The 16,379-nt window shown below is 42.9% G+C and overlaps 1 protein-coding gene across 1 annotated transcript; it reads right to left on the bottom strand.

The window, feature by feature from the left end:
• Positions 1-873: 873 nt before the first annotated feature.
• Positions 874-11,812, bottom strand: LOC145341573 (extracellular calcium-sensing receptor-like). Its single transcript, XM_080186549.1, has 5 exons — positions 11,555-11,812; positions 9,672-10,505; positions 6,592-6,819; positions 1,870-1,993; positions 874-1,787 (listed from the first exon to the last, which is right to left on the bottom strand). The coding sequence occupies exons 1-5, from the start codon at positions 11,810-11,812 to the stop codon at positions 874-876; spliced, it is 2,358 nt and encodes a 785-aa protein (XP_080042675.1).
• Positions 11,813-16,379: the final 4,567 nt, after the last annotated feature.

Raw genomic sequence — 16,379 nt, 5'->3', positions numbered from 1 at the left:
ATGGGAATTAAACAGCAACAATTCGGACTTGATGGTCACAAGGCGAACAGTTGAGTAAATCCGATTTGGTCCCATGCTAGGTGGGGCGGTACTGTGGTACGGTGGTCAGCACTGCTGCCTCACAACAGCAGGGACCCGGGTTCGGTTCCGGCCTTTGGTGACTGTGTGGTGCTTGTACACTCTCTACGTTGGTGCGCACGTTTCCTACGGGTGCTACGGTTCCTCTCCCCCCCCCCCCCCCCCAACACACCCACAGTGCAAAAAATGTGCAGATTAGGTCGATTAACCATGCTAAATTGCTGATTGGAATGTGTAAACTACAAAGTCGCAAGTGGTCATTGATTGCTAGTGACGTTATCATCGAGAGTGTAACAATTGATGGGGATTCACCATGGCAACTTCTCTACTGATCAAAACCCAGTTGCCAATCAATCAGCACTGGTTTATAATACAGTGTGACCCTCATATTGAGCTTCATGCAAAGTGTCCTGAAGTTCCAAAGGGAAAAATTTCGACATGTCTCTTTTTATCTGTGCAATTAATTGTCCGGAGTTGAACGAAAATTGGCATTAGGTCTGCAAGAGTATTAGCTTGCTGTCGGCGCATAGCTTGCAAGCGGACTATTTAACCCCATACAGGTCACTCAGAACAGCAATGCCATGCACCACACACGTTTGGGTTTGCACACGTGTGCTGTAAAATGTAGTCTGCATAATTGAGCATAGCTTTAATTGAGCATAACTTATGGAATCCTGTACATCCATTTCTCGGACGCTTTACAAAAGAAAGTGAATGCAAGCAACATTAATTAAGCAAGGATTATTCACATTGATATAATAGACGGCACACAACACGAGAGAAATAGCTAAAGGTTCAGAGTGATTGTGAAGTCGCTTTGCCCATCATATTTTTCTTCGTGTTAGCCTCCGGTTTCAGTAAGATAATGTAACATTTAGGAGCAAAAATGCAGACAAGCAAACCAAAGCTGGATGCCCAGATTGCAAACACTTCCACAGTCACAGTGTACTTTCCAGGAGAGCTGACATAAGCTGGGATAAAGGTTATCCAAACAGCGCAGAAGATCAGCATACTGAAAGTTATATACTTCGCGTCGTTGAAATTATCCGGAAGTTTTCGTGCAAGGAAAGCAAGCACGAAGCAAACAGTGGACAGAAGACCAATATAGCTCGACACGATATAAAAGGCTTTTAAAGAACCCACATCACATTCCAAAATAATAATGTCTCTGTAATAGGCCATATTCTTCAATGGATGGGGAGGTGATACACTTAACCAGATCGCACAAACTAAAGCTTGAATAAATGTAAGGAAGAACACTCCTAATCTCTGTTGCGTAGGTCCAAACCAGTTCATCAAATTGTTATTGGGAAGAGTGGCTTTAAATGCTATCACAACAAGAATAGTTTTCCCCAAAATACAGGAAATAGAGAGAACAAATACAATACTAAACACAGTCCGGCGCAACATACAAGACCATCCTGTTGGCTCTCCAATGAAGGTAAGTGAGCACAGGAAGCAAAGCGTTAGTGCGAAGAGAAGGAGGAAACTGAGTTCCGAATTGTTAGCTCTAACGATTGGAGTTTCTCGATACTGGAAGAATATCACAGCTGTAGCCAGTGTAAAACCGACCCCCAGGAAAGCAAGTGTCACCAACACAAATCCCAGAACCTCGCCAAAGGAAAGAAATTCGACCTTCTTGAGAACACACCGATTTTTCTGTTGATTAGACCAGTATTCCAAAGGGCACTTCATGCAATCTGCGGAATCTGAAAGAATAGAATACTTTAACGCGAAAATTGCTTCTGGGTACAGAATTAGAGAGTGTACCTTAAACAGATTTGTACAGACCTGTGGTGTTGCTAATCTCACCATCGGCGCATTCTGCACAGTCAAAACAGCAAATCGGTTGTCCTTTCCTGTTGACCTTTCTTGTTCCGGGAGGACACGGTTCTGAGCAAACGGCACGTGGAATCTGAAGGAACAGAAAGAATGTTTACTTCTACCGTCACCTAGGATCAGAGAACAGTCTGTACAGAAGGAGCACCAGGCTCATGGTGAATGCGCTCGCTTTTTCACAGATTATTCCTTCTCCACTTTTCCCCTAGGTTTATATTTCCTTCCCTTCAAGTAACTGATGAAATTTCTTTTCTGGAAAAGTAACTGATGAATCTCCTTCCTCTATCATTTCAGACCGAGCAACTCTGACGAAAAGCCATCCAGACTCGAAACGTTGACTCTATTCTCACTTCACATTTGTTGTCGGACCCGCTGAGGTTTTCCAGCATTTTCTGATTTTATTTGACTTAGACAGTAAGACATTGGGACTCAGATGGGTAATGCAGTTTGATGGGCAGGTTACCTCCATTCGGAACAATGGGAAACAAGTTCTTTCCCATTCATGCAAACAATGCAATGTTGATCACAATTCGCTGTGTGTATTTTCCCACCATTTTAGCCTCTTTGACAAATCACTTCAAATCTGAAAGGTTTTATGGACACGAAACGTTAACTCTGTTTCTCTGTCAACAGAAGCTGCTGAACCTGCCGTGGATTTAATCAGTTTTTACTTTCGAAGGCATCCCCAGCATTTTGTGATATGTCACCTCAAATATCTGTTAGCTTATCAACGATACTTGTCATTTGAACCTCTTCCTCCGCAAGCCCCTCATGATGTTGGTAATCTCTGTCAAGTCTCGACTTATTTTCTCCTCTCAGAAGAAAGTACAGCTTTTCTAATTTCTCCAAATAACTGATGCCCCTCATTTCTGCTATAATTCTCATAAATCTCTTCCGCACTCTCGTGAAGCCCTTGACTTTTTCCCATATTGTGATGCAGACAGTTGAACACAATGTATGCTGCTAGTTAGAATTCAAGCAAACTAAGAATTGCTTTTAGATTATCGATTCGGTTGTTTAAGAAGACAGGATATTTTGTATCTATGTTCCCGCAGCGTTGGGATTTATGTCAGAGATGTATAAATTCAGCTTTTTTTTATTATTCACCCGTGGGTCATGGGTGTCGCAGGTTGACCAGCATTTATTGCCCATCCCTAATTGCCCTTGAAACTGACTTGCCGGGCATTTTCAGAGGGCAGTTGAGAATCAACCACATTGCTGTGGAGTCGCTTGTAGGCCAGGCTGGGTAAGGACGGCATATTTCCGTCCCTAAAGGACACTAGTGAAACGGAAAGGTTTCTCTGACAATCAACAATGGTTTCGTAATTGTCAGTAGAGTCTTAATTCCTTCCCTAAAGGATATTAGTGAACTTAGAAGATTTCTCCCACAATCAACAGTGGCTTGAGTCCTAATTCCAACTTTTTAAAAATTGAATTTAAGTTCTACCATCTGTTGTGGTGGGATTCGAACTTGGGTCCACAGAACGTTAGTTGACTTTGTACCTTAATAATCTAACGATAATACCACTAGCCCGTAGCCTCCCCATGTATGTAAATCAAAGCAAAATACTACGAATGCTAGAATTTGAAACAAAACAGAAAGTGCTGGAAAATCTCAACAGGTCTTGACAGCATCTGTGGTTAGAGATTAAAGTCAACATTTCGAGTCTGGATGACCCTATGTCAGAGTTGGGTCTGACGAAGAGTCATCTAGACTCGAAACGTTGGCTCAACTAATACCTGTCGGCCTCCATATGGATACTACACAAGAAGACTGCACTTAAACAGGGTTCTGACCCAACAGGTTAAGCAGATGCTAAATTCTATCAATGAGGACAATAAGCAAGAGTCTGGAGGGAAACTGACTGGGAACACAGCCAGCAGCCTCATGGTAGCTGTATTAGAAGGACACGCCAAGACAATCAATCAAATTATCAAGGAAAAATTAGAGGATGATGACCGACAACAGAACTGGAATGTATGTAGTGCATATGGGCAGTGGATGATAGAGCAACTAAGAGAAAACCGACAGCGGGTACGCAGCGGACAGGTTATATCTTGGATTAATGACCAACAGATGGAACACGTACTTATGGGTAAGAAACACCCTGAGTTATCTGGCTGCCAGATGTGACAGTTGACCTAAGTCTGGTCCAATGGCGACTGCAAAGGGACTCCAGGGAAAGCCCTGAAAGTGATCTTAAGGCTCCCTGTAATCACTGACGACCGGGTGGGACTGAGGGTCTTTGAAGTGGAGAATATAGGAACTACCCATGAGGATATCTCATGGTGTTTCCTTCACCGGAATAGCGGAATCACGTTGTTTTCTGAAGAGCGATTTTTGGCCAAACTACCGACAATTTTCCTTTGCTTAGTACTTGCTGTGAAGGGCAATTTAAGGCACCACCGTTCGTACATATTGCGGAATCGGCAACTCAGGTGTTCATTTGAAGAAAAGAAAGTGTAAAAGGAAAATAAACACGTTTTCTACTAAGTTATAAAATTATCACCTTTCAGTGATCTCCAATCCTCCAACATTGAGACACTGTTGCAAGAGACAACGATCCATTTTGTTATAGAAGAAATGTTTGCTGTAAGCATTGATTAGAATCAGTGGAGTTCAGCGAGAACATGCAGATAATTAATGTATGTGAGGAAGAAGGAAGCTTTAGGGTGGAGATCCTAGACCGATTGAGATCATTTACATCAACATTTCCGTTCAATGGAGTTCGTTTCTAGCTAACTATCGTAGTTATTATCTGATAACACTGATTACTTAATTGGATAAGACTATTGTCTATTGTTCATCATTACTACGACTGGTGCCGTGATACCCATTCTAGCAAGAACGGCCAACGTGCAAATATTGAAGAGTTAACAGAGGAAAGAAATAACAGCAACGTTTTTTATGACTCCTTTTGTATGCAGTTACGTCGAATGCAAAGCACAGAAGCATAGATTTTGGCTCAACGACCCGTAACGCTGTTAATGTTCCCCAGGACCCTACTCCCAACCCTTCTCATTAAAATATTCGACTCGCTTATTCTTCATGTTTTTAACTTTGTTTCAATTGAGTGCATTGAACTCTATGCCCACTTGTATTTTGCATATTACAAAAGCTCTCTGGGTAATTTAGCACCTATGTCTTCTAGACTCTCACTCTGTCCTTCCCACATGTCGAACAACCTTCTCCATTTCCACAGTATCAAGTTCATTCATAATGCTGAAATTCCTCCATCAGGGCAGCCATCATGCTTTTCTGTTTTCTATCAAAAGGGACTGAACATTGTTCAAAATATCCTGCCAGCTGTCACCTCTCAATATTGGAATACGGCTCTTCGCTGAAAATCCCAAATTAGGAACAATTTGGTTTCGGAGACACTTCTGTTTCTACAACAGGAATAGCAGCTAATAAAAATTCACTTCAACAGTTTACTGAATTTATATACTTGGACTAACTAAAACAACTAAATAACAAGTAATAGAACATAGAACATAGAACATAGAACATTACAGCGCAGAACAGGCCCTTCGGCCCACGATGTTGCGCCGACCAGTTACAAAAACAATGACCCACTAGCCTATACCAATCCCTTTTCGTCCATAAACCTATCCAGAGATCTCTTAAACGCCCCCAAACTAGACGCATCTACAACTGCAGCAGGCAGGGCATTCCAATCCCTCACCACCCGCTGGGTAAAGAACCTACCCCTGACATCCGTCCTGTAGCTACCCCCCCTTAATTTAAAGTCATGCCCCCTCGTGCTAGCTTTCTCCATCCGAGGAAAAAGGCTATCACTATCCACCCTATCTAAACCCCTAATCATCTTATATGTTTCAATAAGATCCCCTCTTAGCCGCCTTCTTCCCAACGAAAACAACCCTAGATCCCTCAGTCTCTCCTCATAGGACCTCCCCACCATACCAGGCAACATCCTAGTAAACCTCCTCTGCACCCTCTCCAACGCCTCCACATCCTTCTTGTAATGCGGGGACCAGAACTGCACACAGTACTCCAAGTGCGGCCGCACTAGAGTAGTGTACAGTTGCAACATTACACTGCGACTCCTAAATTCAATCCCCCTACCAATAAACGCCAAGACACCGTACGCCTTCTTGACAACCTTATCTACTTGATTCCCAACTTTCAGGGATCTATGTACACACACACCTAGATCCCTCTGTTCATCCACACTATTCAAAGTCCTCCCGTTAGCCCTATACTCGACACATCTGTTGCTCCTACCAAAGTGAATTACCTCACACTTCTCCGCATTAAATTCCATCCGCCACCTCTCGGCCCAGCTCTGCAACCTATCTAAGTCTCCCTGCAGACTATGACACCCTTCCTCACAATCTACCACACCTCCAACTTTGGTGTCATCAGCAAATTTACTAATCCACCCAACTATACCCTCATCCAGATCATGTCAAAATGATATGGGGGCAAGGTGAATAGGAAAAAGAAAACGCAGAAAACTGCTTCTGGAATGGCTTCGAAAGTCATCCGTTTATACTAAACCAGGAAAAGTAAGGATAGGCGGTGAATACCAATCTTGTCAGTCCCATCAAAATCAAAGCATTAATGAAACACCCATTTAGTTATTTCAATGCTGTGGGTCGAAAGTTAGGAGTTTTACCATGACACATGAATGGGCATCAGAAGGAACATACCTGATTCTTAGCACCGCTCCACATAATATCATCGATAGTCAGGTTAAATTGTTGTCCGAAAGGAGCTGTACCATCATAATACCCAATGTTCACAACTTCAACTGTTCCCTTCAAAGTCAGCTGCAAATTAATCAGTTCATATGCCGGGATTGGATCACCATTTTCATCAAAGTACACCATTCTCCCAGTTCGATCTGTGAAATTTACTGATTGTAGGTAATGGAGCAGCTGGAAATAGAATAGCGCAAACCATGTAAATCTTCAGCTGCAACATGGTTAAGCTGTATGTGAACATGTGCAATAAAAATCCACATACATTAACTCAAAACGAAAGGCTCCAAATGCAACAATGAACAATCCAAACAACTCCCTTGGAGCCACAGGCTCGGCTAGAGAACAATGTATTAGATGTGTCCAGGAGGGCTTGTTCACAGTGTGTTGATAATCCACTCAGGGTGGGAGCCATATTAGATTTGGTATTGGGGAATGAGTCAGGCCAGCTAATCGATGTATCAGTGGGGATGCATTTGTGGCTTATCAGCCATAATTCCATAAGATTTCAGGTAGTCAACGTTAAGAATTAATATGGCCTAGAGGTGAGGTTGCCTAATTGGGCGAGGGAGAAACACGCCCAAACAGGAACTGACGAATATGTATTGGGAGTGACCATTGATGGCATATCCACGTCTGGCATGTGGGTGGCATTTAAAGGCCAGTTGATTGAATTGTAGCATATGCATGTCCCTGCAAAAATGAAGGATAAAAATGGCAGGATCCGAGAACCAGGGATGACAAGGAAATTTGTAAGCTTAGTCAAAGGAAAACGGAGGCATCCGATAGGTCAAGGCAATAAAAAACTGACAAAGCCCTTGAAAAGTATTGATAAAGTAGGAAGGATTCAAACGTGGAATTAGGAGGGTTGAAACACTCCATGAAAAGTCTTCAGCAAGCAGGGTCAAGGGGAACCCCACGACTTTTTATGGACATATTTGGAGCAGGAGGATAGCAAGACAAAGAGTAGATCCATTCAAGGACAATGCAGGGACATTGTGTATGAAAACACAGAAATAGGTGAGATCCTTCATGAATATTTGGTATCAGTATTCACATGGAGAAAGGCATGACGGACGTTGAGATCAGGGATGGATATGCAAACATTCTCGGGAATGTCAATGAATCAATGGAGGAAGTGTTGGGTATCCTAAATTGCATTAAGGTAGACAAGTCCCCAGGGCCAGATGGAATCTAACCCAGCTTACTGCAGGGGGCAAGGGAAGAAACAGTTGGAGCCTTAACAGGTAACTTCACATTCTTTTTAACCATGGGCGAGGATCCAGAAAGCTGGAAAATAGTCAATATTGTTCCTTTATTTAAGAAAGGAAGCAGGGATAATGGAGGAAATTATAGGCCGATGAGCCTGACATCTGTGGTGAGGACGCTTTTGGAGAATACACCGAGGGGCAAGATACACGAACTTTTGAAAGAAAATGGACTTGTTAGTGATAGGCAGCATGATTTTGCATGGGAAGTTCATGTCTCAGCACATTGAGTTTTTTGAAGAGGTGACAAAGATTATTGATGAGGGAAGGGCTGTGGATGCACCGAAAATTGACTTTGGTAAGGTGATTGGCAAGTTCCAACATGGCAGACTGGTACAGAAACTAAAATCACATGGGATTCGTGGTGGGCTGGCTAGATGGATACAGAGCTGGATTGGGTATAGAATGATGTGGAGATGCCGGTGTTGGATTGGGGTAAACGCAATAAGAAGCCTCACAACACCAGGTTAAAGTCCAACAGGTTTATTTGGTAGCAAACACCACTAGCTTTCAGGGCTTTGCCCCTTCATCAGGTGAGTGACGAAGGGGCAAAGCCCCAAAAGCTAGTGGTGTTTGCTACCAAATAAACCTGTTGGACTTTAACCTGGTGTTGTTGATATAGAAGACAGACAGTAGCGATGGAAGGGTCTTGCTCAGAATGGGGATCCGTACCTCGTGATGTTCCACAAGGATCACTGCTGGGACTTCTGCTGCTTGTGGTGTACATAAATGATCTGGAGGAAAATGTCGGTGGTCTGATTAGTAAGTTTGCAGATGGCACAAAGATTAGTGGAGTGGCTGATAGTACTGGGGATTGTCAGAGGATACCACAGGATATAGATAGATTGGAGACTTGGACACAGAAATGACAGCGGGAATTTAATACAAAGAAATGTGAAGTGAGACATTTGAGAGGATCAAATTTAGGTGTGAATTATACTATAAATTTGCAGAACCCTTATGGACATAAACATACAGAGGGATCTGGGCATGCAGGTCAACAGTTCTCTAAAAGTGGTTACACTGATGGCTGAGGTGATTACGAAGGCATAGTCAAGCTTGTCTTCATTGGTCAGGGCATTGAGTACAAAAGTTGCTGCATTATGTTGCAGCTATATAAAACCTAGGTTAGGCTGCTTTTGGAGTGTTGCATGCAGTTCAGTTCGCTGAAATACCAAAAGGATGTGGAAGCTTTGGAAAGAGTGCAAAAATTGTTCACCAGGATGTTGCCTCATGCCGAGGGCGTGGGGAATGAGCAGAACCTGAATAAACTAGGATTGTTTCACTGAAAATATGGAGACTGAAGAGAGACATTATGGAGCTCTACAAAATTATGAGCTGCATAGACAGGGTGGATATGCAGAGGCGTTTTTCTAAGGTGGAAGTGTCAATTAAACGGGGGCATAGGTTAAAAGTGAGAGGGGGAAAGTTTAAGGGAAATATGGGGGGACTTTTTCTCGCAGGAAGTCGTAGGTATTTAGAACGCGCTCCCAGATGTGGCGGTGGAAGCGTCATTAGCAACATTTAAGAGGCATGTGCATAGATATATGAATAAGTAGGGAAGAGAGGAATACGGACCAAGTAAGGGTAGAACGTTTTAGTTTAGTTGGGGCATCATGATCTGCACAGTCTTGAGGGCCGACGGGGCTATTCCTGTGCAGTACGTTTCTTTGTTCTATGTTCTAAAACATGATAATATTGGTGCACGTTATATAGGTACGGCTTATCTCGGAAAGGTTTCGTCAAATAATATATACGCACCTGCCAGGGCTGAGAATTGGAAATTTGAGCACATGTATTATTCACAAAGGGTCCATTGCCTCCTTCGCAAGAGAGCATGTCGTCCAGAGCATGCGCCACCGCGTAGACAGCTTTGTACACATGGTAGGAACTTCCGTCCATTATCGCCGGTAGATACGCTGTTTGTATTTCTTCCAGCCGCTCTCTCCCTGTACATTGCCGCACGGGAAGCGCTGAAGCAGTTTGCCCTGTCGCATTCTCGGCCTTGAACGAACACATGAATGCAGCTTCCCAAAATTTCTTCACGAAAATATTATCAGGGAACCTCGAAGGATGGATATTAAGGAGATAATCTCTGAGTCCGGGTATTTCGATCCTAGGAGGGGGCAAACCAATTGTCCCAACCAGAAATCGTACCCTTTCTTCGGGTGAAACCAACTCTTCAGTAACCCACCCCTCGCTTCCAATCCACTGGATCCCGCTTACATTTTGACGCACAAATTCCTTCAGTAAGAGTCGCATCTCTCGAGGATGTAGGAATCCGATCAACACGGGTGTAGTCGCCTGTTTGATCACATGGACTATTTTGGTGATTTTTTCTGCAGGATCCGTCCGATAAAACATTTCAGAGTACGCGATACAAACCCCAAGTTTCTCGGCCTCTTGAATAAATGCTCGCCTTCCAAAATTCCCGTAATCGGTGTTGCTCCAAATGGTCCCAATCCAATTCCAGCCGAAAGTTTTCACGAGTTCAGCGATAATTTTAGTCTGATAGTCATCACTTGGTATCGTTCTAAGAAAGGTGGGGTATTCCTGTTTATCACTGAGGCAGGAGCAGGTGGAGAAATAACTAATCTGTATATAAAAAGTTTGAATATATGAAAACATGCATTGACAGTATTGTCAAATATCATTTGTATTTAGCATTATTTGGCAACATTTCTGATGTGACTCATTTGATATTTGTATATAAATAGTATCCCGGAGTTTGTCATTCATCAGCAGCTGAACTAATTAAATATTTACTGTGGCTACAAGAGCAATGAGCAGCTGGAAACTCTGTTGCAAGAAACTCTCCTCCTGTCTCCCTAAAACCTGTCTGGAATGTGATGGAAATCCTCTCCATTTTCCTGGATTCGTGCAGCTCCAGAACCTAAGAAGCTGGATACCATCCAGGACAAATCATCCCACTTGATTCGCGTGCCATTCATCACTTTCGCTAATTAGTGATACTAAAAAATGAACTTTAAACTAATAAATAACGTTTTAACTTTCAACCTTCAGATCCATTCCCTTCACCACCGAGGCACAATTTCAGAGGCGCGCACCATTTAAAGGATGTACCGCAGCAGCTCCCGAAGACTCCTTTAACAGCACCCTCCTGATACATAACCTCTATCAGCAGGAAGAACAAATGAAGCTGATTCATGGAAACGCCATTCGGTGCAATTCCCACCCAACCACATGTGCGATTCAGCATTCTGCCACTGTTCCCTCACCGTCCTCTGATCTATTATTGTTATTCCCTCCCTCACGGCACCGTGGCTCTACCTACAGCACATGGAACGCAGTTGTTCAGCAAGCAAATTCACCACCACCTTCTCGATGTCAATTAGGGATGGTTAGTAAAAATGCTGGACTGGAAAGCGGTTATTTCACTGAGGGAGAATTAAGCACGGCCAATGCATCTTACCAGCACATCTTTCAGACTGTAGGAGAAAACCAGAGGAAACCCAAACAAACACAGGGAGAACGTGCACACTCCGCAATTCAGGAATCGAACCGGGGGCCCCTGGCACTGTGAGGCAGCAGTGCTAACCACTATGCCAGCGTGATTAACCTTCCAGCACTGAATAAACTAACTGAGCTTAATAGCTAGTTAAATGAATGTATTTACGTGTTACCATCGGAATTCCAAAGGAACCAACTGCCCTCGCAGTTGCAATGGAGGACGACGACTTTTCACAACCTATAATAGCTGCGACATTGGAGGATTCTTTACATTGAGGGTAATTAATTAGTTCTTGTTCTCCGTTGACCAAAGCGAGCGCTGCTTTTGACGCAATGGCGAAGGACCCGCAGTCATCGTAGATTTTATATCCTAGTGTGAAATTCTGAAGTAGAGTTTTGCTCTGGTTTATTTCTTCAATAGCAAATAGCATGGTCTGCATCAACCGAAAGTTTGACAATTGAAAACTGTGGAATACGTAAACAAATCAGGGTACAGATAATCAAATCATAATTCAATCGCTTGTTGCATAATATAGTTAAGACGCAATATGTTCTATCAAACCACAGCAAATAAAAGGTATATTCAGTCTATAAAGACCACAGTATTTTTTTTCCACAATAAGAAGCGCCATTCACGGGAGGTGTGAAATTCTAGTGTCGTGGCGGTCGACGAATGCTTGTATTTGCAATTGAACACATATCGAAATATATATATAATATAGATATCTTTCTATTGGAATTACAGTAAAAATATAATTGGGATGATCCTGACTCTTCAGTTACCATTCTTCAAGATTTCTCTTTCGATCCTAAGATTTAACAAATTAGACAAGTGATGACATTTAATAGATACAACAACCAGGATGTCAGGTTAATGCATAACTAATTTCCCCGACATTTTTACACATTTGAAGGCTCTACCTTTTGACACTGAAGTCAAAAACAGTGCCCAGATTCTGCACAAAGAATAATGCCGAGATTCATGTTACCTATAACTATAACGGAATAAATCGGAAAGCAACTCCCAATGCCTACACGTGGGTAGTTAAGCAGAGAGTGTGGAAAGTATTGCCCGTCAGGAAAACTTGCTATATGATAATCACCAGAAGATTTGGCAGTTAAGTGGATATGAGGTACCCTGTCTGTCCTGAAAACTTACTATACGATAATCACCAGAAGACTTGGCAGTTAAATGGATATAGAGCGTGGTACCCTGGCACTTAGCACCTAGATATGCAGAGAACAAGTTAGAAATGGTTAGTTTAGATTTTACAAATGTGGAGCTACATTCCTTCAGATATAAATTATTACTGGAGATTTTTAAGAAGAAAAATGCACTTTTCATTTCTGTCCCATTCATTTTTTCTTAATCCAATCCGTTTCATTCTCTTTAATTCTCTCCATGGTTTTACAAATTATATGCTCTAATTTCTGATTGAGGGCCTGCGTGTCTCAATGGGATCAGTTGGAAAGATTCGCTGCTTTATTTCCTACTCACATAAATCTTAGATTCTCAGTAGAGGGCGCTATCTGAAATATATCTCCAAGTACCGTAGCCTAGAGTGCAAAAGCGCGCAGAATATTGTGGGCAGCTGTAAATTTGACAACCAGCTGTTCGCCGCCGAGTCATTCATGTGGTCCATACACACTGCAGCTGCAACAGTATTTTATATCCCAGTAAATCCGTTTTCTAACATCTTATCGAGCTAAATGTTATTTTTCTGATAGATAAAGTGGGAAGAGAAGGAAGTGCACCATTGTTAATGCACAATTATTGACAACCTTGCACCCACCCACATTTGTTTTGAGTCCCAGTGGAGCTCAATGGCTTAGCTGCCGCTCCGACAGCTAATTGCATAATGTGAAAAGGACATCAGTTACTTCTAGTCAGTGACATTGAGGACACTGAGGTTCAGAACTTCACAATGTTTCACACACATAGCAACTGCACTCTAACTATATTTGAGAAATCGTTCTTGTAATTGTGCTTATCGTTAAACAGGTTAAATTTCTTAAATGGTTTCAACCATCACGGTTGCCGCACACAACATTTGTATTCACTACTCATTGCCTTTGTGCACGACGTTTGCCATCAGAAATTTGTCACGATAGAAACATTCAGGAACAAATAAATAATATGGTGAATACAAATTCTTCAGTCTGGGTCGATATTACATTCAACAATTGAAGGATCACCATTCTAGGGAAGCTATTCGCCGACACAAAGCATCTGAAGATAATAAAATTATAGGACATTCATATGAAAATGAAAACGTTATAGAAACCATCAGATTGTATTTCAATTTGGCGAAAACTGAAATTCAAATGTTTTATTGTCATTTTGTACAGTAGTTAAAGATTATTCTGTCCACGGCAGCAGTCAGACTCACCTTCTGCACTCAGTGTCTGTCGGAGTTGTGATGAATGAAGGCACCTCCTGATTCGCATCTCTATGTACCGTAAATATTCCGCCCAGGATAATATCACCATCCTCAGATATACTGGGGAGGTTATCTTCCGCTCTGCTGGTACAAACCATTCCATGTGTTTCCCTCTTAGGAAACACGGTTACCAAAAGTAAATTCAGAAGCAGAGTCATTGCCTTATTGCACGCAATCTACCGCTGGGTTGTAAGGAAAAAGAGAGTCCCAATTTATATAACTACTTTCATATCCTCCAGACATCCCAAAGCTCCTTACAGCAAATTAAGGATTACCACTGAGGTCACGTCTGAGGTCCCTAAGTTTTACAGGGTTTACCGTCAACCCCGACGTGCAGAATGTTCATTCAATTCTACAGAGGGAAAAAATCAATTCTAGCGAAACTCTTAAGGCCATTAGAGAATAAACCTTACCCGACTGAAAAACAGCAAAGCACAGAGGATGTATACAAAATATATGATGTGAATGACCATTGCCAGATGTGACTTTTAAATGTTTAGAGAATACCAGAATCCGCAATATCTCAAAGCAATTTAACGTTTAATCTTGTATTAAATCTAAGCTATGGAATATGTAAGGCCACAGCAGGGCTATTGTGTGCAGTTCTAGTCACCATATCACAGAAAGGGATCTGGAGAGAGTGCAGTCCATGTTTACAAGGTTGCCAAGGCTGGAAAATTGTAACAATGGGAAGAGATTGGAAAGCTTGGGATTATTTTCCTTGGAACAAAAAGACTGAATGGCGACTTGATAGAGGTGTTCAAAATTATAAGGGGGAGAGTTAATCTGGGCAGGATGAAATAGTTTATCTTGGTGGAGAATTCTAGAACTCAGGGACATAAATTCAAAATAAGTGATAGTAGGTGCAGAGGAGACATGAGGAAGAATTCCAGCGCAAAGGGCGGTGGGTGTCTGGTTTCTACTGCCCGAGTTGTTGGTGGAGGCAGAGAACTGAACTCCTAAAAAGTATCTGGATCTCCACCTTAAGTGTTGCAAGCTACAGAGCTACGGGCCGGGTGCAGGAAAGTGGGGCGAGAAAGAGCACCTGATTGCGCTAGATTTGGGGAAGACAAAATGGGCCGAATGGCCTCCTTTTCTACTGTTTCTTTTCTATGGTTCTCTGGTTCTAATTGCGAGGTCGAAGATCAATTAAATTAAAATCCGCTTCTGAATAAAGCCACATGTCGTTCTTCGGCAGAGGGCAAGAACCTGAGTCCTGGCATATGACAGGGTACGCATCTGATGGGGTTTACCAAATCTGCCCTTCGGATCTCATATAATGCACATAAAAGCACACACAAACAGACACAATCGCAGTTCCCATTGTCAGCAGTAATTTTGGCTAAGCAGGCATTTTCTCCAACAAAATATCAGGCAGACCAAAGCCATCTTTATTGATCCCTGCTGCAAACTCGGTCCATAGTCACTGATTCCATCCGGCCCCTTCTCAACTACCAGTTTAACCAGATTACTTACAGCACTGGTTGTGTTGGACAGAGAGATAAACTTCCCCCTCACCACTAAAACCATTTATTTCTACCTGTAATAATGCTCTGCTCTGGCAGGTGTTCAACTCATCGGCTGCTGAAACTTCATCTATATCTTTGTTGACTCGGCACATGACTGGCTCAATGCATTTCTGGCTGGTCTCCCACGCCATACCCTCTGTAAACCTGAGACCTCCAAAGAAATGATCCAATTTAGGTTCACCCTCCTAGCCTCCTGTTCGCTGGATTGCACCGACTACTAGTTAAGAAATTATATATTTTAAAATTCACATCCTTCGTTTCGATTTCCTCCATGGCCTCTCCCCCTACCTCTGGGATCTCCAATATTAAGATTTCTCTGCCGTAGCTATAGATTTTAAAGAGCGTCTTCATGAAGCACAGAGAGGTAGGATGATAAAGGCGCAGATGGAGAGAACTGGAAGCTTAGAGTCCAGGTAAAACAAGTAAAATTTGAGATGGTCAAGAATAAAAGTTTGGAGAAGTGAAGCATCCTATCACTTGCCCGAATCAGAGAGAACTGGCTGCGGAACTGCAAAAAGCGTTCAACGGCGAAACCGACAGTTCACACTGCAGGGGTCGGGCTTGGGGGAAGTAGGGTGAGGACGGGTGGGAGTTGGGTCAGGCTTCTATGGGTGGGGTGTTCGAGTGGGAGTTGGAAGTCGAGTCCGGGAGGGTGGGGGTGTGTGGGGTTGGTGGAGTATGAGTGGAGCCCTGCTGTTGGTAATAGAATCCCGAATAGTCGCGGAAGGTGGTGGTAGCTGATCAGTGGGAGCGAAGCGTCCGGTGGTGAAGATAATCGGAGCGGGGTCCCATTCCCTTGGATTGGGGGACCTCTGATTGCGGGATAATCAAGTGGGTGAGATAATCCCGAAGGTGGGAAGGCAGGGTGGGAGAGAGTTCCTATGTGTGCTGACAATTGGGGAGTGGATGAAGTACCCTGGTATTTGCTGGGAGGGGGTGAGGGAGTGTAGGTGTGTGCAATAGGTAACTGGAAGTTGAAAGTGGTTAAGGTTAGAGCTTTACTTCAACTTATTTCATCCGGCACCCTG

Source organism: Carcharhinus amblyrhynchos, chromosome 3 (genome assembly GCF_965287045.1).
Source record: "Carcharhinus amblyrhynchos chromosome 3, sCarAmb.v2.hapA, whole genome shotgun sequence".
NCBI lineage: Eukaryota > Metazoa > Chordata > Chondrichthyes > Carcharhiniformes > Carcharhinidae > Carcharhinus > Carcharhinus amblyrhynchos.
Note: the sequence above shows the minus strand (reverse complement) of the source record. Positions and strands in the feature narration are given on the sequence as shown.

What these genes read in the sequence shown, in the direction of transcription:
- LOC145341573 (XM_080186549.1), bottom strand. Translation starts at nt 11,812, where the DNA reads ATGCTATTTGCTATTGAAGAAATAAACCAGAGCAAAACTCTACTTCAG. An exon ending in GTTCCTTTGGAATTCCGATG is followed by an intron (nt 10,506 to 11,554) that starts GTAACACGTAAA and finishes TTTTATATACAG; the next exon opens with ATTAGTTATTTCTCCACCTG. An exon ending in TGAGATTAGCAACACCACAG is followed by an intron (nt 1,788 to 1,869) that starts GTCTGTACAAAT and finishes CTATTCTTTCAG; the next exon opens with ATTCCGCAGATTGCATGAAG.